The sequence below is a fragment of the Taudactylus pleione genome, unplaced genomic scaffold, assembly GCF_031769625.1.
Source record: "Taudactylus pleione unplaced genomic scaffold, aTauple2 ptg000377l, whole genome shotgun sequence".
Classification (NCBI taxonomy): domain Eukaryota; kingdom Metazoa; phylum Chordata; class Amphibia; order Anura; family Myobatrachidae; genus Taudactylus; species Taudactylus pleione.
In genome coordinates this window covers 5,967,634-5,995,333 of record NW_028284778.1, presented here as the reverse complement: position 1 = coordinate 5,995,333, position 27,700 = coordinate 5,967,634, and the positions used below count along the sequence as shown (strand labels likewise).

Below are 27,700 nucleotides of genomic sequence, written 5' to 3'. Positions count from 1 at the left end.
GATGCACACGCATGTTGCGTCCCTAAGGTCGGATCGTTAGCTGGCCGACTAAGGGGAGGGTGCAGTCGGTTCGCTAAAAAAACGCCCTCATCTCGTACGCATTACACGTCATCTCCGGCTATATAAGGATTAATCGCGAGCATCGTAAACCATCGGAACTGGTCGTAGAGCTAAAGGTTGACCATACCCTCTCTTAAGCTCTACGATCATGTCAGTGTAAAACCTCTCCTGTCACGTGTGCCATGACACTACTTTGTTAATTATGCACTCCCTTAAAACGCCGTTCGCATAATTAGGCACGCCTTCGTTCGGATCTCCACACCCCCGTTTTCAAGCACCTTCCCCTGTTACCACCCACAAACGCCGCAATCTGTCACTCAAACTACCGACCTGGCAGTGTTCAAGGAGAGAGAAAATTCTGATCGTAGCCGCTAGTTTGCGCACGCGCATTGCGAACTTTACGCATGCGCAGTTTAGCGAACATTGGCTGCGTACGACCGTGCGGCCGATTCGACCGACTCTGAATGAAGTCCCAAGTTTCGTATGAAAACCCTCCATTCTATTATAATACCTATGGAGCCTGGAGATTTCATGGTATCCCTAGACATTCAGGACGCTTAGCTAAATGTATCTATAGCGCCTTCTCATCAACAATATCTCCAGTTTGCTACACTGCAGCAACATTACCAATTTCAGGCTCTGCCGTTTGGCCTCTAAATGACCCCTCGGGTCTTTACCAAGATCATGGCAGTTATGGCGGCCTCTCTTCATCGTCAAGGGATCAGACTGCTCCCATACTTGGACGATCTCTAGCTGTTGGCCAGCTCCCCGGAGACTCTTCACTGCCATCTGCAGGTAACCATTGCTTTTCTACAACTGCACGGTTGGCTGATCAACTGGAAAAAGTCTTCTCTGACACCCTCTCAAAGGATGGTACATTTAGGAGCCCTCATGGACTCTCGAGTTCAGAGAATCTTCCTAGCGGCGGATAAGATTTCAGCACTACAGCACAGACTATGCAGACTGTTTCACAACCGCAGAGTGTTGATTCACTCTGCAATGCAGGCCTTGGGATCAATTGTGTCCACCTTCAACAGGGTGGAGTTTGCACAGTTTCACTCCAGACCCCTCCAACACCTGATACACTCCAGGTGGAACGGGCTACCCCATCTGCTCAAATCCCAGATTATGAGCCTCCTCCCAGAGGTACGCCTGTCCCTAGCCTGGTGGCTACAGACTTCCCACTTGAACCAGGGTCGTCCCTTTTGGGTCCCGGACTGGGCTCTCCTCACCATGGACGCAAGATTCTGAGGGTGGGAAGCAGTAAGTGGCCAGAACTCCTTACAGGGCCGATGGCAGTGTTGCCAATCAACATCCTGGAACTTTGAGCTATCTACAGGGTTCTCACCCTGGCTCAGACTATTCTGAAAAACTGTCCAGTACAAGAACAGTCCAACAACGCCACGGCTGTGGCCTACCTCAATCACCAAGGGGGCACTCGAATTCAGTCAGCAGTGACAGAAGTGTCCTGCATTCTCACATGGGCTGAACGCAATCTCCCAGCCATCCGCAGTGTTCATTCCGGTGATTCTCAATTGGGAAGCAGATTTCCTCAGCCATCACGATGTGCATGCAGAAGAATAGTCTCTACATCCAGAAGTCTTTCAGCTTCTGTTAGACAAATGGGGTCTTCCAGAAGTGGATCTCATGGCCTCCAGACACAACAACAAACTGCAATTTATGGAGCCAGACCAAAGGACCTCGATGCGGCCTTCATAGATTCTTTGTCAGTGAAATGGCATATCTCTTCCCTACAATATCCCTGCTTCCTCGAGTGCTTCGGAAATTCAGACAGGAGGGGGGCACAGGCCTGTTAATAGCTCCGGCTTGGACCAGATTTGTACTCCGATCTTCAAAGGCTTTCCATAGACTTTCCTCTTCAACTTCCTCTACAAGTAGACCTGTTGTCTCAGGGTCAATATCTACATCTGGACTTACCCCGTCTATCTTTAACAGCTTGGCTTTAGAGACATCCCTCCTAATTGCTAAGGGTTTTTCCCATGCTCAGAGCACGTAAACTGGCCTCAACCAGGATTTACCACAGAATATTTCATACATATTTCCAATGGTGTGCTCCAAGAAACTGTGACCCTCAAGTCTGTAAGGTTTCTCGAATTCTTGCCTTTCTTCAGGCTGGACTGGATCTAAGTCTCCACCTAGCATCTCTGAAAGTGCAGGTCTCTGCATTGTCTATCTGGTTTCAGCGCAAAATTGTTACTATACCGGATGTTCACAGCTTCATGCAAGGTGTTCAACGTATACAACCTCCCTTTGACCCTCCTGTGGCTCCATGGGAATTGTCAGTAGTGGTCCAGGCACTTCAGGAACCTCCATTCAAACCCCTGGAATCAGTGGATGTCAAGTGGCTCACTGCGAAGACTCTGGGCCTGATTCAGACCCGCTTGTGAGCACTGAGCGCTCGCAAGCGGGTCGATGATGGCCCAGTGCGCATGCGCACGACGGAGCCGGCTCCGTCGTGCACATGCACGAGACCCGGATAGCGACGGGCAAACCGTTGCTCCGGGTCTCGTACCAAAGGGGGCGTGCTGTCGATGTTGAGTGACAGCACGCCCCCTTTGGTGGGCGTGCCGGGGGCGTGGCTGCCCAGACGGAAGCGTTCTCATGGGAACGCCTACCATCTGGGGCCGGCCCCACTGACATCACAAGTGATGTCAGTGGGAGTGCTTTCGGCTCTGTTAGAGCCGAAAGCACTCCAGGGCTTGCGGCAAGGAAACCCTACCACAAGGGTCTCGTCGCAAGCCCGATGGTCGCGATGGTCTTGACCATCGTGACCATCTGCCTGGCCGCTCGCTATAGCTGTGGGTGGTCACCCACAGCTATACGAGTGGCCAGGAGGCCGCTCTAGACGGCCCTGATTCAGAGCGAGCGCTCTGTCAGAGCGTCCGGCTCTGAATCAGGGCCTCTGTTTAATCTGTCAAAAGCATCTGCCCATGGGGCATTGTATTTAGGGGTGCTTTCATGTCGCTCCCCCTTTTTCATTTTTCATCAGGGCAGAGCTATTTTTCGAACACGCCCACGTTTCCTTCCCAAGGTGGTTTCTCACTTCCACCTGAATGAGGAAATAGTTGTTCCGGCCTTTAATTCACCAGACCTCTTGGAAGGTGAAGCCTCTTTGGATGTGGTGCGTGCGCTAAAAATCTACGTGGACCGTACTACTTCCATCAGAAAATCGGACTCCCTCTTTGTCCTGTATGATTTTCACAAAAAGGAATGGCCAGACTCTGGCCAGATGGATTCACACGACTATCTCACAGGCTTACACACAGAGTGGCCTTCCTGTGCCATCTACAGTCTCTGCTCATTCTACTCGCTTTGTGGGTCCATTGTGGGTAGCCCGGCGTGGTGTCTCAACTGAACAGCTATGCAAGGCCGGCCACCTCATTTACTGGCCACACCTTTCTTAGGTTTTATGCCTTAGATACATTTGCGCCTCAGGATGCTTCCTTCGGGCGTAGGGTTCTATCAGTGCAGGAGCGTTCCCGCCCTTGAACTGCTTTGGGGCATCCCCAGTGTCTCCCTGTGGAGCCCTATGGACCCTGAAGAAGAAAAGGAGAGTTATGGTAAAACTTACCTTTATTTTCCTCGAAGTCCACAGGACACCCGCCCTGACACACCTGGCTTCTATGGGCTTCTTCTCTTGGTCACTTGTTTCCTTCTCTAAGTGTGATTCTTCAATGTACCAGTCTTCCTTCTCTCCTGTCCTGCTCCTGCCTTCAGCTTGTTAACAAAACTGAAGTGTCTTAAGGCTGTGGGCAGGGTATAGGGGGAAGGACCAGAGCATCGTGGGATTGAAATGCTTTGCTGTTGGTGTCCGGTCCTCCAGGTCCCACCTACAACCCACTCTCTGTGGACCCTATGGACTTCGAAGAAAGAGCGTTAACGAAGGTAAGTTTTACCATAACTCTCCTTATTTTTGGATGTGTGATGAAATTAGGCTTTTTCTGTCTCCTGAACACTGAGTATGAGGTTCTATGTTCGGCATCAATCTATCTATGGTAAGTTTTCAGCTTTCCTCACTCATTACCTTGCTGAATAGTGTTCTCAAGTGGGACAAAGTTCTTTAGGGTTGGAACATACAAGGGATACGTTATAGGGAGTTGTGTGTGATATATATACACACACACCTCAGTCACTGTGTGTCTCCTACAGATGGACCCAGTAACAGAGATACCCCAGAGAGATGTTCCCGTCCTCTTTATTCCCAGGACTGTACAGAGGAGAATCACAGGACCGCACAGAAGGATCAGGTAGGTGGCATATAGGGTCACGTTACACCAACGTGACTTATAAAACTTCTCTACAGATCATATAGTGATGTGTTTCTAACTCTGATAATCTACTGATTTATTTTAATTAATGAAAACAGACAATATAGTGTTATTTTATTGTTTTGCGTTTTATATAGAAGGAATATTTTATTGTTTTGTTAATTACATAGGGTGAAGATATGACTGATATTAAGATGGATGGACTAGAAGACACATATGTGAAGTGTAAGGAGGAGATAAACCCTACAGATATCAACACAGGTGAGTAATAATCACTTATTAAAGAAAATAGCCACATATTCTCCTTGTTCTGTCACTACATCAGTCTCTTATTCTGTACCCTCCCCCTGTCAGTACAGAAAATGTACCTGCCCTGTGGGGAAAGCAGGAGCCATTAGCCCCTATTAGACTCTACTCTCCTCACATCATGTCACTGTGTCACCAGCCCAGAGATCTGACCAGTCTCCTCCCCACACTCTCTGGTGTATCTCATACATTAGGAGCCATCAGCCCCTATTATACTCCTGTTCTCCCCCTCACATTAAACAGATATATCCACATACATCTAGCCTCCTTTAGCATTAAACAGCCCTTCTTATGACTCTGTAGCTCTGAGCGTCTTTTCGTGCATCTTTTTCCTTTAAAATGTGTCGTATTGCAACTGCAGCGGTATCTGCATGTGAAATGCTACATTACAGTGTCGCAGCAGCTGTGACACTGTAACGTAGCATTTTGCATGCAGTTACACCTGCAGTCGCGCACAGCATGTAGGCATACCACATATAATTTTAAATAATGAACAATATTAGCCCTGGCGCAAATGATATGTTATCGTCATTAATTTATGTGTGGATCATAAAAGGTGAATACTTTTATATAAATTAATTTTATTTAAAAGACCTGGTGGACATTCACATGCAAGTAAAGAGAATATATACTTGCATAATGATGTATTCATACAATGCTAAACATATGCAGTACTATTCCAAATGTTGTTATATTTCACTATCCCAGTGTACTGTGCTAGCTGCACATGTATAGTAACAGCAGTTAAAAAGTTCCTTTAGGATACATAAAAGTCAATTAGACGGTCTGATCTCTGTATAAAGTGCAATGCTTAAAAAAATGAACAGCGCTGTGTAATTGTTTATAGCTTACCGGTAAACCTGGCCGGGTGAAGATTGTTCCTTTTCTCACCTGTCGGCAGTCCGGATGTATGTCTGTTGCGCCCTCTATTAAGAGTCCTACGGGTAATTCTCTCCTCATTTATCGCAGATGGCCGGGTTCTCCTTTCAGCTTTACAGCTCGGCACAATTCCTCTGCTCCTTAAGCGGTCCCGTCTAAGGTAATGACAGTGACTTGCTTCCAGAATGTGGACGCTCTGGCTTCACTCCTGGCAGTTGCTATACCAACGCATTTCTCTCTTCTTGCGGGCTTTGGGCCTGATTCAGAGCCGGACGCTCTGACCAGAGCGCTCGCTCTGAATCAGGGCCCTCCTACCTCAACTTGGAGCGGCCTCTTGGACGCTCGCATAGCTGTGGGTTACCACCCACAGCTTATGCGAGCGTCCATGATGATGGTCGCGATGGTCAAGACCATCGGGCTTGCGACGAGACCCTGCGGTAGGGTCTCGCTGCCGCAAGCCCTGGAGTGATTTTGGCTCTATCAGAGCCAAAATCACTCCCACTGACATCACTTGTGATGTCAGTGGGGCCGGACCCAGACGGTAGGCGTTCCCTTGGGAACGCCTCCGTCTGGCAGCCACGCCCCCGGCACGCCCACCAAAGGAGGCGTGCTGTCACTCACCATCGACAGCACGCCCCCTTTGGTGCGAGACCCTGAGCGACGGCTACCCCGTCGCTCGCCGGGTCTCGCGCATGGGTCGAGCTCCCTCCGTCGTGCGCATGCGCATTTGGGTACCATCGACCCGCTTGCGAGCGTCTTGCGCTCGCGAGCGGGTCTGAATGAGACCCTTTGTCAGGCTGATGAAACGAGTTGGAATAGCAAAGCTGTAAAGCTGAAAGGAGAGCCCGGCCATCTGCCATAAGCGAGGAGAGAATTACCTGTAGGACTTATGCATCCTAAAGGAACTTTTTAACTGCTGTTACTATACATGTGCGGCTATCACAATGCACTAGGATAGTGAAATATAACAACATTTGGAATAGTACTGCATATGTTTAGCATTGTATGAATACATCATTATGCAAGTATATATTCTCTTTACTTGCATGTGAATGTCCACCAGGTCTTTTAAATAATATACTTTTATATAAAAGTATTAACTTTTTATGATCCACACATAAATTACTGACGATAACATATCATTTGCGCCAGGGCTGATATTGTTCATTATTTAACTTTCTTGTAAAGTAGGGATTCCATAAGAGGCAGCATTGAGGTGTTACTTACGTAGGGACACACAGAAAACCAGTTTATTTGCGCAGGTGACACCTTCACTAACATATAATTTTAATCAGACGCTCGCAGCTACCGAGTCGCATGGTGCTCACGTGTTATGTGTAACAAGACTTGTAGCAAACGGAGGATAGAGGTATGTGGACAAATCTGCATGTTTGTGTGTTACCAGCCAAGAGATTTATCCAGTTTCCTCCCTGCACTGTAAAACCACACATGACCCCATCACAAAAAACTATAACCACACACTCCCCATAGTACAGTCCTTCCACCAGTGCTTTTCTAAAATGAATGATTTAGCCTAAAATAGTAGTGTGACTGAGAGTGATTTGCCACCTGAGTGTGACCACACGGACATATAGTGACTGTTCCACTGTTGTCATTTGTTACCTTTGTGTCCACCTGGAGAACTGTGAGTAGTGGTAACCAGTATCTAGGACACGCTGCTAGTGTGGCCCACAGCTACTGTGATTCCACGTTCCCAGTGTGCGTGTGAGAGAAGTGACTGGTTGCCCAGTGTCACTGGCTTATGTGGTTTCCTGTCCCATGATACTAGCTGGGCAATGTGTGAGCTTGGGGAATGTTACTCACCAATGTCTGCAGGTCACCGTGGCTGGGCCTGTGCAGTCTGCTCGGTAATCCAGTTGTGTTGTATTATAAGAGAACACGTTATCTGTATAGCAAGAGTCATATTTGCTGCATGTACATTTATAATTCTAATAAACTAATTGTAGATTATTTTGTAAATTCAAATTAGACATCGTGGACTCACTAATAGTGTAATTAACCTTTATTTATATGAGGACCACAGCACCTTACAAAGTATGTGAACCAAAAACATTGCAAATACGATTTAAATGTGTAGGGTTTCAAACTGTATACGCAACAGCTGCCTGGAGGACCTCCTAGTTCATTAAATGGAAATCACCATAACCATACATATAAAAGCAAAGAGAATAAAAGCGAAAAAAGAGGTACACAGGTGCTTGGTACAGGTATATACTTATTAAATCAGATCATAAGACGTCCCTTGTGTTAGGAATTTGTCTTCACACACTTCTTTCTTTCCTTCTTTTTACTTCACAGTTGTTTCCCTCCAATAAGTATTTGCATGGAAACAAAGGAAACATATGTTGTCACTAATCTGTAGTACAGTTGTTAATTTAGGGAGAAGGAGATTCACATTCTAAGTGAGTAGAGAATAGGGATGTGCAGGCTCGGATTAGTTCGAATTTTCTCGCTAAAATTTTTATTTTTCCCGCCAAAAACGGGTCTCAGAGGCAAAACATCATCTTTCACGGTCAAACATCATTCTTGGACAAAAGTCCATGAAAGATGATGATTGTCCATGAAAGATGATGTTTTGCCTCTTTCTGAGACCCGTTTTTTGTTGGAAAAAAAATCAGAATTTGGCGGGAAAATCCGAACTAATCCGAGCCTGCACATCCCTAGTAGAGAATAGAGCATACCCTAATCACAAAGGAAACACCATGTGGTATCTTTAAACGGAACAACCATTACCCAATGTGTGTCAGAAGATAAGAGGTACAGCGTACCATTAACTCACTCTAAAGTGGATGGTAAAAATATTGTAAAGGTTTCTTTAGAATAGCGTACCCCACTCACAGTATCTTAGATGTTGTATTTGCACATCAAGGTTTCTTTGTATAGATTCTCATAAGTGTTTTCCCACTTATTGTATGTATCCAAAAAGGAGAAGAAGCTCAATACTCCAGATACAGTCAATCCAATCATTTATTCATACACAATCGAATTTCCAAAGGGATAAAATTCCTCAAAGGAAACATAACCTGTAGAAAGTAGGGATGTGCGGGCTCGGATTAGTTCAAATTTTCCCACCAAATTCTGACTTTTTTTCCCGCCAAAAATCAGGACTCAGAAAGAGCAAAACATCATCTTTCATGGACTTTTGTCCAGGAATAATGATGTTTGTCCATGAAAGATGACGTTTTGCCTCTTTCTGAGACTTGATTTTTGGCGGGAAAATCCAAACTAATCCGAGCCCCCACATCCCTAGTAGGGCCAAACAGTAGTAGTATAAAGTACCTGGGATTTGTCTATGGAAGTAGAGGTACCAGGGACCCCAGCTGACATGAAATTTATCTACGGAGTCATATGGAGCAGGCCAGTAATGTTTCCCATGGAACCTGTGTACCATATTTTATTAATAGGTGCCTGTAAAGAAGGAGCAGTAGGTTGTTTCCATTGAACAACAATTAAATGTTTGGCTGCATTAAAGATATGTTTACAAAGTTTATTTATGGGCTTTGAAATCCCTCTCAGAGGTTTACATAGGAAGGTATTTAGGGGGTCTTTTGCGGGGGACAAACCAAGAACCTTACTGATAAGGGCAAGGACTTCGCTCCAGTAGGATATGATCAAAGGACAGTCCCACCAGACGTGTTAATAATAAAATGTACCTTTGTGTCCCGAGTGCTTCCAGCATAAGTCTGAGGCGGCCGGGAAGATGTGATGGACCTTGTCATTGACCATGTATTACCGTGTATACATTTTGTAGGCATTTGCCTTTTGAAGTTAGTATTGATAGATGTTTTGGACACCACTCTTCATCAGCTAGATATAGACCCAAATCTTGTTTCCAAGCCTTTTCAAAGGGCTCCTTAAAAATCAGTGTGTGGGTTGGCCAAAAGAGAATATAAAATGGAGATGGCGCCTCTGCGGCCCCTGGATCGTAAATACACATCCGTTCAAATGGGCTGGGACTCCTGAGCTTGTTAGATTTACTTCAGGAGTGCACGAAACTGGTAATGTGTAAATATTCAAAACAGAACGTAGTCTGCATTCTGAATTTATCACAAATCGCTGCGTAGTGTGGGGGAGCAAAATCCCCATGCTACCCTGTATCTCTGAATGCTGGGCGTGCCCCCTACAGTGATAAAAAGGGATTGCGTCTTAAGGACGTAGGCATCGGGCACCATGCAATCAAATTCTTTTCCTCCCAGGATGCACTGGTCCCCCTCCATATCCCGCCTCCCAGCCAGGGCAATACTCAGTTTAGTGTGGTGCCCCGGCCGAGAGGTTGGGGAGCACAGGGCATCAAATAAAGGGGGGCTGTAGAAGAAGCCCCTGAAGATTAAAGACTCTGCTGACTGGAGTCAGCGGGATGGGCGGCGGCCCTTACAATCCAGTGGAAGTCAGGACCACCGCTCCTACAACTCCCCCCGCCGGAGCCGCGTGTCTCGGCAGGGAGCGGTGTGTCCCTGCTAGCGCGACACGCCGGCTCCTAGGGCTGCACAGCAGCTGGGGGGGGGGGGGCGGACATGCTGCGAGCGGTATCCGTGAGTAAGGGAACTGCCGCAAGGCAGCCTATTAGCGCCAGGTAGGGGATGCCCGGCGCCGGCCAGCAGTGGCGCTTGGACCCCATACCCCGGCATCCACTAGACCACCAGGGACATATAACAGCCGGGCTCTGGAGGAGTAAGGGCCCGGCGTCCCTGGCGGATCTCAGCCTGGTCGGGAGAGATGGCCCGCCTGCACAGCAGCCGGCCCCTCCCCCCCCCAATCAGCGCGCCTTTGCTCCGCTCTCAGGCCATGCTACAGTGGAATCCTCCTGCAGGCACCACCCCCCAGCAAGCATTTGGTGGCCATTTTCCCTAGGCAGCGGTGAGTAGCTGGTGTCCTGTGTCCCCCTACATACTCTGATTCCCGGGTCCGGTATGTAGTTGCAGCCTTCAGTATCCCCATTTGGGTTTTGAAGTTTATTTGCAGCACTTTTAACCCTTTCAGTCTTCATTGGCTTTAAGGTTGATTTAAAGTGCCAGGTAGTGCGGAGTTTTTCCTCCTGCATTGTTTGTGACTGTTTGCTAACATCTGAATGTGTCTGCTTTACTTTCTACTAAAAGTTATTGCTGTACACTGTTTTTCTGTTAACCTCTGACTTGCTGTTTAAGTCTGGTTGGGTCACAAGCAGTTTTGGTGTACACTTGTACCCTTATTTACACACCTATATATATCTGTATATATCTGTCCAGCGGTGAGGATAATACCCGGGTGACTATCCCCGCCTTGCCGTCCTGTGTGCGTTGTGCTGCTGGCATTGGGGAGACTGATGTGCTGTGTGAGGGCTTATGTGGTAGGTGTTATGTACCTCCGGGTCCCTCTTCAGTCCTCGGGACTGTGCAAGAACCTCCGTGGGCGTGCTTTGCTCAGGCACTGCAGACGCTTATGGTTCGCATGAATGTGCCCCCTATAATCCCCCAAGTTGGGTCTTCACAACAACCACTGGTTCTAGCTCCTATGCCGCACATCCAGTTGGCACCGCAGGTGGTTAATGTACCACAGGGGTCTCAGGTCAACCTGTCTGCAGACTCAGACCCTGATTCACTATCTAGGACCCCTAGGGTGTTGGCAAAAAGGCTGTTTGTGTCTCCTTGGCATCCCTATGTGGAAGAGGATGAGGGGTCGTCCGAAGATGATGGGGTACTTCCAGAGTCTGACTCGGAACTATTCCCAAGGGATGAGCAGCACAAGTCCAGTATTTACATTCCGGGCCTAGTCCGTGCAGTAAAAGAGGTGTTGGTTATTGAGGAGGAAGATAACCCTCTGGCTGTTAAATATAAACACCCCTAGTTTAAGAGGATTAAAAGTTCTACTGCCATTTTCCCTCTGTCAGATCAGCTAGTGGATTATCTGGAGGAGGCGTGGAAGGCTCCGGCAAGGCGGTTCCAGCCACAAAAGCGTCTGGTTAATACATACCCCTTTCCTGGGGAGTACTTCAAGAAATGGGTTTCACCTCCTGTAGTGGACTCCCATGTAACACGCTTAGTCAGAAGTGCGACCTTACCTATGCCTTCCGTTGCGTCCTTAAAGGACTCAACTGACCGGAAGGTGGAAAACTGCCTAAAGTCTATTTACTCCTTGTCAGGAGCAGTGGCCAGACCGTCTATGGCTATCTCTTGGCTGTGGAATCCTGGGCGGATTTGTTGGAGGAGTCCCTGTCTCCTGATGCTTCAGAGGACCAGCTGTCGCTGGTGGGCAAGGTAAGGGACTCGGCTACTTATATGAATGAGGCAGCTTTGGATGTCAGCCTGTTATCCTCCAGAGTGTCAGCCGCAGCTGTCACAGCGCGCAGGTCCTTATGGCTCCGGTCATGGAGGGCGGATGCGGACTCTAAAATGGGGCTGGAGGTTTTACCCTACCATGGGAAGGTATTATTTGGTCCAGATTTAGACAAGATCGTGGACACTTTGGCAGCGGCCAAGTCGGCTCCCCTGCCATCAGCCTCAGTCCCCTCTGTTTCCCGAACTCCATCCTTTCGGCCCTACAGAGCGCAGAATAGGTTTAAAAACCAGTCATTCCTAAGCAGACGGCTGTTAGGAAGACTAGCAGGCCTAAAAAGCAAGCTTGGAGTACTAGGCGTCCAGCCTCTAAACCGGATGACAAGTCCACAGCATGACGGGGCGGGCCTTCCTTTGGGGGACCCCACAGTGGGAGGCCGACTTCTTCAGTTTACCCAGTACAGGCATCAAACCACAACGGATGCCTGGGTAAGAGAGGTGGTCTCTCGGGGTTATTCCCTCTCGTTTCGCAGCTGACCCCCTCATCAGTTCTTCAATTTGAACGTCTCCAACAAGGACAAAGCCTTATTAATACAGGAGGCGGTATGTTCCCTGCGCAAGGCAGGAGTGATTGTCCCAGTACCAGAGTCACAGCGGGGCAGGGGGTTTTATTCCAACTTGTTTTTGGTGAAAAAGCCCAATGGGACCTACCGCCCTATCCTGAACCTCAAGTGCCTAAACGGGTTTCTCAGGGTTCCTCGTTTCCGGATGGAGACGCTACGTACTATCATACTGGCTATGGTCTTCAGTACAGACCTTTTGTAAGGTATTATTCATTTGATACCTTCGCCCCTCAGGATGCTTCGTTTGGGCGGCGGGTCCTCCTTTCTGTACAGGAGCGTACCCACCCTTAGGGGGAACTGCTTTGGGACATCCCCAAGGTCACCAGTGGACCCTAAGGGACACCATAGTAGAATAGAGTAAGAACTTACCTTAGTTTTCTCCCTTTCTACGAGGTTCTTAGGGTCCACAGGGCACCCGCCCTTATGCTCTGTACGGGAGCTACGTTGTTGTCTGGTCTACAGTCTCTGCCTCCTTCCTAGCGAGAATGTGATTCTTGTACGTTCCGGACTTCCTTCTCTCTCACAGTACTCTCCTCCGGCCTCTGGCTTGCTACTAAACTGAGTATTGCCCTGGCTGGGAGGCGGGGTATGGAGGGGGACCAGTGCATCCTGGAAGGAAAAGAATTTGATTACATGGTGCCCGATGCCTACGTCATCACCTATACCCCAAGGTCACCTGCGGACCCTAAGAACCTCGTAGATAGGGAGATAACTAAGGTAAGTTCTTATAGAAACTAACAAAGAAAAGATCTCGCACCAATATATAGAAATGGTTATATAATATCAAGAGAAATCAAATATGTTTTCTTATTATTCCCTGGCCCATCCACTCCAAATATATTATTCCTTGTATAGTATTTACATAGTTATGGAGGTGCTACCTTGAAATCCTATAATCAACATGAATAAAGGGAAACAAAAGACAAGATAGGATTTACTTTGTGCACTGATGGTGTCTGAATACTTTCAGTTTCAAGTGTTTCTCTGAATTATCTTAAAACATCACTTTTATTAGGTATGATTAAAATGGTAATCATTAGGTCCGACAAATATGGGGAAATATATATTAAACAAATTGTTACAGTAAGAAAATATATAGATGTGTTGAAAATTGAAAAAAAGGTGATTAAAATATCGTCTGGCGCCGGACTGCTACACGTTTAGTCTAATATGTATCCGGTATTGGGCTAAGATGACTTATGAAGTGTTCATGGAGTAGTATCAATATTAGATTGTTAACAATCTAATATTGATACTACTCCATGAACACTTCATAAGTCATCTTAGCCCAATACCGGATACATATTAGACTAAACGTGTAGCAGTCCGGCGCCAGACGATATTTTAATCACCTTTTTTTCAATTTTCAACACATCTATATATTTTCTTACTGTAACTATTTGTTTTAATATATATTTCGCCAATTTGTCGGACCTAATGATTACCATTTTAATCATACCTAATAAAAGTGATGTTTTAAGATAATTCAGAGAAACACTTGAAACTGAAAGTATTCAGACACCATCAGTGCACAAAGTAAATCCTATCTTGTCTTTTGTTTCCCTTTATTAAGGTAAGTTCTTACCATATCTCCTCTTTTTGAGTGTCCTGCCACCCTCCGGCACTGGCATGAAAACTAGGCTTTATTGGTGAGTGTGAGGACTTTGATTTGGGTTCTGAAGGGGATAGGGTGCCAGCGTAGGGCCTGTAGTAGAGGGTAGGCAGAAGCAGTTAGTTTGGAGAAGATGAGCCAGGCAGCAGCACTGAGGACAGATTGGAGTGGAGCGAAATGGGATTTGGGGATGCCACATAGGAGGTTACAGTAATCCAGTCTAGAGATGACCAAGTGGGTGAGGGTCTTACTTGCCTAAAAGGTGAGAGGGTCTAATCCTAATGATATTTTGAAGGTGGAAGCAGCAAGACTGGAAGAGGGAATGAATGTGGGGATTGAAGGAAAGGGTGGAGTTGAGGGCAAATCCAAGACAGCGGACATGAATAGATTGTGAAATTGTCAATGGATAGTAAAATCAAGGGAGGTTAAGCTGGACTTAGTCGTAGATGTGTTATGTTTTTAACCTGTAACTGGGTATGCGGGTTGCTCACAGCACCTTCTGTAATGTGGTTGGCAGCACTGCCATGTTACTGTCTATCGTTCAATTAGAGGTTATAGTTTCTCATTGTACCCAAAGACATTCCACATGCTATATTTTTTTTCTCTGAAGTGAAATAAGGAGCACGGTGCTGTGAAAACCCCAGATACGTAGTTATGTTTATTCTTTTTTGGTATAGCAATTTTCTGTTTACTATCATAATTCGGTGCAGTGTTTTGATATTTTTGATATTTATGATGATATATGAACATTTGCTCCTCAGTATAATCAATTACGTCTATTTTCATACATTTGTTTCCAGTAGATGGTGACCCAAGCAGGAATACCACAGATGGAGATCTCATCATGTCCACAGATATTAAAATAGAAGATAAGAACATAAGACAAGATACTCCAACAGAAAACCCCATTACCCTAAATATACATCCAGCACTTCCCAGTGCAAACATGTCATCTGCTCCCTCTAATAATGAGGAATGTTCTCTGGATAATTCAGATCTTGCTATAGAAAGTACAGCTCATAGAGGTGATATAATAATATCCAGGTCTAAATTTAGTAAGAGTTCTATACGTCAGTCGGTTTTTGTTAGAAATCCGAAATCTCACACAGGTAAGAGGCCATTTCCATGCCATGAGTGTGGGAAATGTTTTACACAGAAATCACATCTTGTTACACACAATAGATTTTACACAGGTGAGAAATTTACCTGCGCTGAGTGTGGGAAATGTTTTACACAGAAATCATATCTTGTTACACACAATAGATTTCACACAGGTGAGAAATTTACCTGCGCTGAGTGTGGGAAATGTTTTACACGAAAATTAGCTCTTTTTGAACATGAGAAAACGCACACAGGTGAGAAACCATTTAAATGCTCTGAATGTGAGAAATGTTTTACACATAAATCAGGTCTTGTTGATCATCAAAAGACTCACACAGGTGAGATGCCATTTACATGTTCCGAGTGTGGGAAATGTTTTACATATAAATCCCAACTTGTTATACATGAGAGAATGCACACAGGGGAGAAACCATTTCCATGTTCTGAGTGTGGGAAATTTTTTAAAACAAAATCATATCTAGTTGCACATGAGAGACTCCACATAGATGAGAAACTGTTTTCATGCTCAGAGTGTGGGAAATGTTTTACAGTAAAATCCAGTCTTGTTACACATGAGAGAAGTCACACAGATGATAAACCATTTAAATGCTCTGAATGTGGGAAATGTTTTACATGGAAATCTAGTCTTGCTACACATCAGAAAAGTCACACAGGTGAGAAACTATTTCCATGTTCTGAGTGTGGGAAATGTTTTACATATAAATCCCTTCTTGTTGTACATGAGAGATTTCACACAGGTGAGAAATTTACCTGCGCTGAGTGTGGGAAATGTTTTACACGTAAGTCAGTTCTTTTTGAACATGAGAGAACTCACACGGGTGAGAAGCCATTTCCATGCTCTGAGTGTGGGAAATGTTTTACACGGAAATCAGGTCTTGTTGAACATCAAAAGACTCACACAGGTGAGATGCCATTTTCATGTTCTGAGTGTGGGAAATGTTTTACATATAAATCCCAACTTGTTATACATGAGAGAATGCACACAGGGGAGAAACCATTTCCATGTTCTGAGTGTGGGAAATGTTTTACAACAAAATCATATCTAGTTGCACATAAGAGACTCCACACAGATCAGAAACTGTTTTCATGCTCAGAGTGTGGGAAATGTTTTACAGTAAAATCCAGTCTTGTTACACATGAGAGAAGTCACACAGATGATAAACCATTTAAATGCTCTGAGTGTGGGAAATGTTTTACATACAAAATGCAACTTCTTAAACATCAAAAAGCTCACATGTGAGAAATACAATGTCAATGAGCTGATATACATGAAACGGGTACATCTATACAAAGTATTATAAAAGCTGTGTATGTTCATGTAAAAAAATTAAAGCAGACATGAATACATTTATAGAGCAATATACTCCAAGGTATATTGACATCATGAGTTATTGAGGGCTGTTAAAAGCTCCAGGGTTAGATATTCTTATATTAAATTTGGAACACACATGGTTTTAATTTTATATTTATTGAAGTTTGATATTTTTGGGTGAAAACATGGCTGGCTCAGGTGCGTAGCGTATTGCGTTCTCATTATTAGATATCTGTATCACTCACAGTAATAGCAGACACGTTTGCTATATAGAAACCTAATATATAATCCCTGCAATGGACTAGTGATATTAGGGGGCCATGTAGATTTTGGGTCTATGGAGCACAGTTTGCATTTCAGTGTTAGATGTTTCCTTTCAACTCCAAGCCCATATTGTGGGATCTCAGACACTGTTACATCATTCTGTTGTACTCTGCATTTATAATCCATTCTGTTATCTGTTACTCTCTCACCTACGGTCAAAGCTGCACAATAGTGTGTTCCCACAGTGCAATTGCAGCTCTCTGATACTATGTGGCCAGTGTTGTACAAATGCACCAATTATATCTATATATTGTTTTGCACAAAAAAGGGCATCAAAGGTAAGGATATTGCTGCTAGTAAGATTGCCCCTAAATCAACCATTTATTGGATCATCAAGAACTTCAAGGAGAGAGGTTCAATAGTTGTGAAGAAGACTTCAGGGTGCCCAAAAATGTCCAGCAAGTGCCAGGACCATCTCCTAAAGTTGACTCAGCTGTGGGATCGGGGTACCACCAGTGCAGAGCTTGCTCAGGAATGGCAGCAGGCAGGTGTGAGTGCATCTGCACGCACAGTGAGGCGAAGACTTTTGGAGAATGGCCTGGTGTCAAGAAGGGCAGCAAAGAAGCCACTTCTCTCCAGGAAAAACATCAGGGACAGACTGATATTCTGCAAAAGGTACAGGGATAGGACTGCTGAGGACTGGGATAAAGCTATTTTCTCTGATGAATCCCCTTTCAGATTGTTTGGGGCATCTGGAAAAACGCTTGTCCGGAGAAGGAAGGTGAGCGCTACCTTCAGTCCTGTGTCATGCCAACAGTAAAGCATCCCGAGACCATGCGTGGGGCTACTTCTCAGCCAAGGGAGTGGGCTCACTCACAATTGTGCCTAAGAACACAGCCATGAATAAAGAAAGGTACCAAAACATCCGAGCAACTTCTCCCAACCATCCAAGAACAGTTTGGTGATGAACAATGCCTTTTCCAGCATGATGGAGCACCTTGCCATAAGGCAAAAGTGATAACTAAGTGGCTTGGGGAACAAAACATCAAAATTTCTGGTCCATGGCCAGGACACTCCCCAGACCTTAATCCCATTGAGAATTTATGGTCAATCCTCGAGAGGCGGGTGGACAAACAATAACTTACAAACACTGACAAACTCCAAGCATTGATTAGGCAAGAATGGGCGTCCATCATTCAGTATGTGGCTCAGAAGTTGATTGACAGCATGTCAGGGCGAATTGCAGAGGTCTTGAAAAAGAAGGGTCAACACTACAAATATTGACTCTTTGCATAAACTGTAATTGTCAATAAAAGCCTTTGACACTTATGAAATGCTTGTAATTTTACTTTAGTATACCATAGTAACATCTGACAAAAAGGTCTAAAAACACTGAAGCAGCATACTTTGGGAAAACCAATACTTGTGTCATTCTCAAAACTTTTGGCTATGACTGTATAAACAACCAGAAATTAAACCCAAGCGCTAAAGAGTTAAAAAAAAATGTCACATGTCTTTATGCGGCTGAATGAGGAAGTCACCCTCATAAATAGAAAAACATATATGTAAAGTAACAGTCGCAGAGGCTGGGGATATCCGTTAATATACTCAAGTCGATAGTTCAAACAATAATAAAACATTTATTTATAAATAAAACAAGCAAGCAATTAGTACCAGCAATAAATAACACATATATTCTATGTAAAGTAATAGCCTAAAATCATTTTGTATGTAGTAAAAGCATGTAGATTTCCAATGTAAGATCCCTAGATTATGGCCAAATATTGAAAAACTTTCTTTTCTCCAGAGAGATAAAAGCGCAGTCTTTTTAATTCAAAATCACTCGATCGTTAGTAAACAGGTAGTATCCCATACATTGAGTGGAAAGTATATTGTCAGCCAGTTGTTACCTGCAGACTCCTGTCCTGTGCTGAGGGCGAATGGCTGTGGATAAAAAGTGATGCTCCTTGTTGCCCAGATTGTAATGCGCTCAATCCGACCAGCAAGGAGCGACTGGCCAATGACTGCTGTCTGTTGCTGGGGCTGCGTTCTTGGGGTATTGAGAACTTCACTCTTTCAAATACAGCTCCGGCTGTTAGTCAGTGAGGCGGCCTCCTAATTGAATCCAGCAGTCCCGTCTCGTGTCTGGTCTGCCACGGGACAGTTCAGTGCAAGCGGTCAGTCTGCTCCAATTAGCAACGGACTTCTCACTTCAGCTTGAGAGCAGTAGGTAAACCAATATTGCTCAGATGTTTTTCAGCCGGAGATGATTAGCACGGAGTCTAGGTGGCGGGTGATGATAGAATGAGCCGTATCCACGGGATCGTACATGCAAAACACCTATGCGTTTCAACGTCTCAACGATATCTTTTTCAAGGTGGATAGTGTTGCAGTATCCATGTACTTAAATAGCGTGCTTGGCTACGACTATTTCAGCTGTCATTAATGTCACAAAAGGTTGTACTCAAGTCAATTGTTTTAATTATTTAAAGAGTTTCGAAAGGAGACAGAGTATAGACTGGATAAACTCAGTTTATGCAAGAAATATGCTCAAAACGTACAACATAAATTACAGTGTAAGATTTATTAATTTATGGGAAAGATTCCTGGACTGCACACTGTGAATATATAATGGGAGGTGCTACCTGTTGAGACTAATTGCAGGCACAAAAACAGACAAATCTCAGGTGCACAACTCCAAGTTATTGATAATATATAAATGCAATAAATTTTTATTTTTTTTTGCAATCAATAGAGGTTTTTAGCATAATCTTGGCCAAGGTTATGGGCCTATCCACCATATCCAGGTAACCTCTTTAGGGTAGGTCCCTAATATACTAGGATTCAAATACAGAGTGCAGAACACCCCCAAACTGGCCCAGCTAAGCCGCCCCAGGGCACCGCCATAGTAAGAAAAGTGCAGTGTAAAAGATATAGTTAAGAGCAGCCACAGCTGAATATAAAGAATGAAAATAAAAAAGTGAAGTACATGTATAATAAACAGTGAAGGGTTAAAATGTGTGATAAAAGAAAAATGTGTTATAATCCGGTGCCCTGAAACAGATCAACCAAAGCAATCCAGGGGGGACCCACACCCTAAAAATTAACCAAAGTTGCACTACAGTATATAACTTGTAAGGTATCTTAAATACAGAGAATTAAATTGAGTGCTAAAAATAGGGATTGAGAAATAGATAAGAAAAATGCAGTGGGGGGAGAGAAATGAAATGGAGAAGAAAAATGATATGTAAAATGATCAGAACGATAAATATGGTAACTGAATAAGAATAAAATGAATGTAAAATCATAAATGAGTGATAAAAATGATGGGAATAATGATAAGATAAAAATAAATAAAATTATATAAATAAATTCCAGTGAATCTGCTAATGAATTGAAGCAATTAAAAACAGTGATTTTGCACTTGTAGTGCTAATGTATGTTTATTGCCTTTTAGTAATGTGGAGAGTGGGCTCCGGGAGGTAGACAGGCAGTCCTCCAAGTAACAGCCGTTATATGTAAGTTCTGTCCCTATCTTACCATGCTCCAGGTCTCTTTAGTTTCTGCAGCCTCCGGACGATCCGCTGAGCACGTGGCGCCGCGCCTAGTGATGTCAGATGCCGTGCGGTCGCTGTCACGGGGATCTGTCAGGCTTGTTCTAGCTCTGGCTAGTGTCTCCGCTTGTAGCTCCACTCTGATCCAACGCGTTTCGCACCGCTCATGGTGCTTTGTCAAGGATAATGCTTGGATGTGCTTTTGCTCTTTAAATAGGGTAAAACTTTATTGAAAACCGGAAGTGCAATTCCGGAAATTGTCATTCTAGAGCGGCAAGCACATGGGTAAAAGTTATGTTTAAAAAGGGTATTGCTTCAATTAGTTAGTTCAAACTTGATAATAGGAAATTAAACAAAATAATACAAATGAAATAATATAATATTTTGAAATAAATAGAAATAAAAATGAAAATAAAAATAAATAAAATATAAAAATAATGATACAAGATATGATGCATGAGTGTCAAGACGGGGGAATAAGCAATGTTCCTGAAAAGAGAGAAGAATGAGAAATACTTGATGTTCATAAAAAGGCTTTAAGTTCAATGTTAAGTCCTAGAGGTACGAAAGTCCTTAATTCATAGATCCATTTGGTTTCTTTTTAGCATGGATACTAGGTCTTCTCTCCAATGGGGAATCACTTTCTGGATTCCAATAAATCTCAGACCTTTGGGGTTTTGCTGATGTTTTTCCAAAAAATGGGCGGATAAGCTGTGTGTTTTCAGACCTTTCCTAATATTATATATATGTTCGGCCACACAAGTTCTTATCTTCCTCTTCGTTTGACCCACATATTGTATGCCGCATGGACATTGCAATAAAAATATGGTTCCTTCTGTTTCATGATATATGGTCTTTTATTGTGTAATTTTTCTTTGTAGGGACTCAAACGTTGGTACTGGTTTCTTCCCCTCTTGGTTCTTGCAACCTTGGCAATTGTGGCAATAGTGGAAACCTTTTGTTTGTTCTCTTTTCAAGGGTGGTGAGGTTGGTATGAAGCTCTTTGTCAGATGTTGTTTTAGGTTCCTTGCTCTCCTATATACCACTTTTGGTTTCGTTGACATTTGTTTTTTCAGGTCTTCATCAAGAAGTAGAATGTGCCAATGTGTTGCAAGAATTTTTTCGATTTCTTTGTAGTTCCCATTGTACTGAGTGAATAGGGTCTGTGGATCTATATTCTTATCTTGCTTTTGTTTGTACTTCAACAGTTCAGTTCTTTCTATATTTGATACTTTGTTTTGTAGAAATGGTTCTGTATATCCCTTCTGAAGGAATTTGTTCTTCATTTCTTCACTTTGTGCATGAAACATCTCATCTTCAGTACAATTTCTCCTCACTCTGCGGAATTGTCCTCCTGGAATGTTATTTAACCGCTGTGTGTGGTGGTTGCTGTTATAGGCTAGCATGGTATTGCCATTTACTTCCTTATTGTGTGTTTTGGTTTGAATTTTCTTATTTTTAATGTATATTTCAAGGTCGAGGATTGTTCTGCCATATATTTTCTTCTTCCCACCAAGCCACGAATACATTGGCGTAGCTTGTTGCGAATGATGTTCCCATGGCTGTGCCACATTCCTGAAGGAAGAATTTCCCATCATACCAGAAATAATTATGGCGGAGGATGAAGTCTATATTGTCCATTATGAAGTTGATTTTTGAATTGGAGATATTTGTAAGTGTAGACAGAAAATGTCTTGAGGCTTCGCACCCTGCTGTATGTTCAATGATGGTGTAAAGTGATTTGATGTCACTGGTACATAGTATATAATTTTCCTTCCATTCTGTTTTTTCCATAATCTGGAGACTGTTCATAGTGTCCTTCAGATAATTTCTTTGTTTCTCAACTAGAGGCTGTAGGAAAAAGTCAATGTATTTTGAAAGGTTGGATGTGATTGATCCTATTCCAGAGACTATGGGTCTTCCTGGTGGCTTTTCTTTGTTTTCGTGGATCTTGGGGAGGTGATAAAATGTTGGAATTATTGGATATTCTGTTTGAATATATTCATATTCTTTTTTTGTGAGAATGCCCATCTTCAGTCCTTCGTCTAGTTGTTCAGTTATTTTTTCTTGTATTCTATTGTGGGGTCTTTCTTAAGGATTTTATATGTTGAGGCATATGATAGCAATTATCATATTTCTCTTTATCCTGAATTACCACACCTCCCTCCCTTGTCGGCAGGTTTTATGACAATTGTATCATTCTGAAGTTTTTTTCAATTCTTTCTCTTTTTTTGAAAAATTATACATAATTTTTTGTTTCTCTGGTAAATTTTCAATGTCCTTCTCTATTAAACGCTGGAACGTTTCAATATGTGCACCTTTTACTTGATTGGGAAAAAAGGTGGAAGGTGGTCTGTATTGAGTATGCTGATAATCTGAAATGAACGGAGTAGTTTGATCTTTTAGTGTTTCTTGCAAAAAACTTCTTCATACACACTTTGTAGACTCCAGACTCTTTTAAACCAATAAGGTAGGGGTGCTAATCCAGACTGAGGGCGTCTCCTTTCCCTCAGGTGTGCAGTAAAGCACATTAAATGGAATATATGGGAAAGCTTCCTGGACTGCACACCCTGAAGAAAAAATTATATATATATAATTTTTTTTTTCAGGGTGTGCAGTCCAGGAAGCTTTCCCATATATTCCATTTAATGTGCTTTATTGCACACCTGAGGGAAAGGAGACGCCCTCAGTCTGTATTAGCACCCCTACCTTAGCTTTATTGCACACCTGAGGGAAAGGAGACGCCCTCAGTCTGTATTAGCACCCCTACCTTAGCTTTATTGCACACCTGAGGGAAAGGAGACGCCCTCAGTCTGGATTAGCACCCCTACCTTATTGGTTTAAAAGCATGGAGTCTGGTAATGTATATGCACACTGGTATTAGGCACAATTCTATGTAAGTCCTACAAGTTATATACTGTAGTGCAACTTTCGTTCATTTTTGGGGCGTGGGTCCCCCTGGATTGCTTTGGTTGATCTGTTTCAGGGCACCGCATTATAACACATTTTTCTAACACATTTTAACCCTTCACTGTTTGTTTATTATACATGTACTTCACTTTTTTATTATCATTCTTTATATGCAGCTGTGGCTACTCTTAACTATCTCTTTTACACTGCACTTTTCTTACTATGGCGGTGCCCTGGGGTGGCTTAGCTGGGCCAGTTTGAGGGTGTCCTGCGCTCTGGATTTGAATCCTAGTATGCTAGGGACCTACCCTAAAGAGGTTACCTGGATATGGTGGGTAGGTCCATAACCTTGGCCAAGATTATGCTAAAAACCTCTTGATTGCAAAAAAAAAAAAAAATGTTATTGCATTTATATATTATCAATGACTTGGAGTTGTGCATCTGAGATTTGTCAAGATTTCTTAATAACAGATATTTTCTAAATATTGCTGAGTGTTTAGTTTAAACAGACATATTATGTAAGGACATTTTTACATTTCTCAAATCTGCCTTATTTTATATAGCAGACTATCTTGTGTCCATATAAAAATATATGTCTATACATCCCTCTCTCATTTTTTCTATTTTTGTATTTCCGTTTTTTATATATTGAATCTTTAGGGAGCATAATTAGAGGAATAATACCAAGCTGTGGGGGGCTGCCTGGCTCTGGCTAACAGCAGGGCACTGAATTTGCCCCTTATGGAGGTGGTTGCAGACTTCACCTTCTCTTCAGTCTCCCAATTTCCAATAAGTGAGGTATGAATGCAGCTGTAGATGTGAGGGGGGCCACCGCCTGTAAGTGCTGGGATAGCCCTTTATACAGAAAGTGCTCCATGCAAACTGTACATGGGGAGAAATACTATGTGCCTGTCAGTTACTGACATTGTGTCCTCCATCATCCAGCTCTGAGAGGAAATCTGCCTCAGTGATGCAGTAGCCCTGCCCAGCTACTCGTGTGCATGTTACTGATAGATATAACTCCCCTGCCTGTCAGCAGAGGTGCGGGAGGCTGCTGCCTGAGGCTACCTGCTGCTGCTGGGGGGAATCTCCCGGTGAACAAATATCTGTAGGACTTCAATTTTATGAGGTTAGAATTGTCCACTTAAAGTACAAATTAAATCCTAACTGTGGTGCGTCATAGCACTCTGCAGTAGGCGTGGCCATCGATGGTCACCATCAATAGGTCCATCGGTGATTATCATTGATGGCACACAAACCATCTATGGTGAACCATCAATGGTTTGCACCCATCGATCACCCCTGCTGTGGCCACGTTGGGCAGCAGGCCAATCAAAAAGGGGGGCGGGGCTAAGCTCCATCCTGCCACTAAAAAAAATCATTGGCTCCTTTTCATCCATGGATGGCAGAAAACAATTCTCTGCCATCGATGGCAAAAGTAGTTGGCATCGGCCAGCAACCATGTCTACTCTGCAGACTGTGGGCCTGATTCAGCAAGGTACGCAAGTGAGAACGCACGCTCTCGGACGATGTTTTCATTCTGTGCATGTGTGTGCATCACACTGCGCGTGCACGAACTAGCCAGTGCAATCGCGTAAGAGTCCGAAGACTACACGCAGCGTGTACGCAGACACCTTCCAATTTGATTGACAGGAAGTGCCGTTTGTAGGTGGAGACTGGGGGGGGTCGGGCGTGCCTATGCGGTGGGATGCCGTTTTAGGGGCGTGCACAATTAAGGCAGTGCAGCGGCATACGCAGCCATAGCGTAAGCTGAACACAGAAAGCGGCCAAAATCCTGTGCCAGGTCAGGTCAACCACTAATATGCCGAGTCCGATGGTTCTTGATGTCACCGATGTTTACGCTATCTTGCATACTGAACAGCCTTTGTGTAAAGGGAGATGGGCGGCTTAATGTGGGGCTGGGCGGCTGCATCTTGCGCTGCAGTCTCCGTGCGTATGCATTGATTAGCATATTCTCGCAGGCGGATGGGTGCGTGCGTCTGCATCCATGCGTTCCTTGCTGATTCAGGCCCCTGTGTCACTAACAAAAGGGAAACGCCGATTTCCCTTTTAAGTGCAGAACACAATTATAGGCAATGTATGTGTGTTTGAACAATATAAAAGTTGTTTCAGGAGACGTCGTTACTTGTGAATTCTTGTCCCCTCATATGATAATGCATTTACTGATGTTTTCAGATCAATGTATAATATACAGCACTTTCCCAGCCCCAATTCTCTCAGAATCTGTTCTCCAAACACTTGTCTTCACACATCAAACGTTTATACATGACATCACACTTTTTGAAAAAGGAAAAACAGCATCTTGTGCATTATCATTTTATTATGAAAAGCAGAAAAAAATACCACACAACATTCTAAAAACAATTACAGCATATAATAAGTCTTTGCAAGTCTGCCTGCCAGAGTGCAGGTTATTGTGAGTGCAGAAATAGACAGGCACAATGTTACATTCCGGGACCTCTATCATACTATGCTGCCTCTCCCAGCCATCCCCCCGGTAGGGAGCTTGTTTTGAAAGAGAACCACTGTCATCTGCCGACGTGTTTCAACCACTGTGGTCTTTGGGACTGATTCAGCATGGATCGCACTTACTAATACACACGCAATCGGCCGATGTTTGCATTCTGCGCATGCATCGCAGTGCGTGATTAGCTCACTGCGATTGGGAAAGCGATCGCAGAGAACGCAGAGTTATAGTAAAGTGATTGACAGGAAGTGCAATTTGTGAGTGGTTATGGGGAGTGGTCGGCCGAATGCAGGCGTGCCAGTGCGTTTGCACGCCGTTACAGGAGCGTGCATAAATTAGCTACTGCGATACCATACGTGGCTTGAGGACCCAAAGCGTGTGTGGCACTTAGCAATTCCTGAGTACGTTATGAGCTTGTGCAAGTTAGATGTTACCGATTGTTGAGCAGCTTTGTTAAATACTACGGATGTAAGGGGAAAGTGGGTGTCCTTATCGGAGGCTGCGATTGCAGAGTGTGCTAATGTTTTGCTGGCGATTGCAGAATTTGCATACCTTTGCAGCACCGATTGCGTGCACATTAGCATCTGCGATCCATGCTGAATCAGGCCTTTTGTCAAGGCCTCACAGTGACCAGAATGGGTGAAACACGTCGGCAGGTGAGGTTAGTTCTTTTTAAAAAATATTCAGGCATCATGGGGTTCATTGGGGGATTCCCTATTTCCTATTCAATGGGGGCGGACATGCTTAAATAAGGAGACTCATTAGCAGAGAACAGATATAAAAAGGACATCATACACTAACAAATAGACAATTCTAATTGTATTCCAACTATAGTGTCGAATGTGTTTGAACACTAAATGTAACTGAAGCCATCAGTTTTTTTGTTATAACAAGGCCAATAGCCATCACTTTCCTGTGTCCGAGGCCGTCTGATCAACAATTATTGTGCCTAATATGTAAGTGACAGATGTCATTAATTAAGCAAATATCCTTACCCTTCTGGATCAAGTTCAAAGAGAAGGGGAGAGAGGTTTCATCATACGGACCGAAGAATTACAGATTCTGCTTATTATATGAACACCTCTTCATTAGTCGTTTCCTTTTTCTCTCTGAAACTCAAGCCGCATTCATACATTGTATCGTGTGAGGAGACCCCAGGACTATATTCATTATGTGCCTCGTTTGTGTGTTTGCATGTTTTTATTTCATTTGTACTCATGTCCCTGCACATCTACTTTTCTGCATTAAGCCTGGTAGGTAATAAGTCCCAATTACAATATAGGCTAAGGCTCACCTCCTCTAAGCCTCTGCAATATTCTAGTCCTCATGCAGAAGGGAAGATAGGCCCTACAGCCACCCACTAACCCGGAATCGGGGCCGGCTCCTGGAGCTGCCACCTGTGCAGAAAGTCACTGACGCACTTAAAAAGGGGTGTGGCCTAGTTACCATAGGCCATGCCCCTACTTGGGGGCACACCTTCCTTTTAATTTTAGGCTGGGGCGAGCCCAGCACTCCTTCAGTAACTGTGCTGTCCCCAAGCCCTCTCCTTTCACTAAATGGATGCCACGTGTCCTCTTCTCTGGGGTCGGCGCTGCTGCACGACTGCGGCACTGCCCAACCTCCGGACGGGGGACGGCTCGCGGGGCAGTGCCTGAAAAATGGGACTGTCTCTCTGAAATCAGGATGGTTGGAAGGGGTGCGTCCTCTGTTGGGTGGCGCCCCTGTTCAACCGCCCTGGTCAAACATGCTTCGAGCCGGCCCTTCCCGGAATGGTTCTTGTAATAACACACGCGCTCCACTCTTATCCCCCTTCCCTGCTGAGCCTATTTTGGCACTTTCTAGGCTCATTACATTTCAATAACAATAATTATATATGCAGCAACAGAAGAGAAATGTGCCTGTGGGTGTTTTTACCATGGTATACATGGCAATGGCTGAATTACAATATTAATTGGATTAATACAAAGGGCGCACAGATGTTATCCTCTGTATCTGGAGTTGAGTACATT

General features: G+C 44.1%; 1 protein-coding gene across 1 annotated transcript in view; it reads left to right on the top strand.

The window, feature by feature from the left end:
- The window catches only part of LOC148508087 (uncharacterized), a 48,356-nt gene extending 30,360 nt beyond the window's left edge, over positions 1 to 17,996 (top strand). Inside the window, exons 7-9 of the mRNA XM_088445195.1 lie at positions 4,231 to 4,328; positions 4,520 to 4,610; positions 14,842 to 17,996. Coding sequence (XP_088301321.1) covers positions 4,231 to 4,328; positions 4,520 to 4,610; positions 14,842 to 16,403 — 1,751 coding nt within the window. The 3' untranslated portion in view covers positions 16,404 to 17,996. The remainder of the gene's footprint in view (positions 1 to 4,230; positions 4,329 to 4,519; positions 4,611 to 14,841) is intronic.
- Positions 17,997 to 27,700: the final 9,704 nt, after the last annotated feature.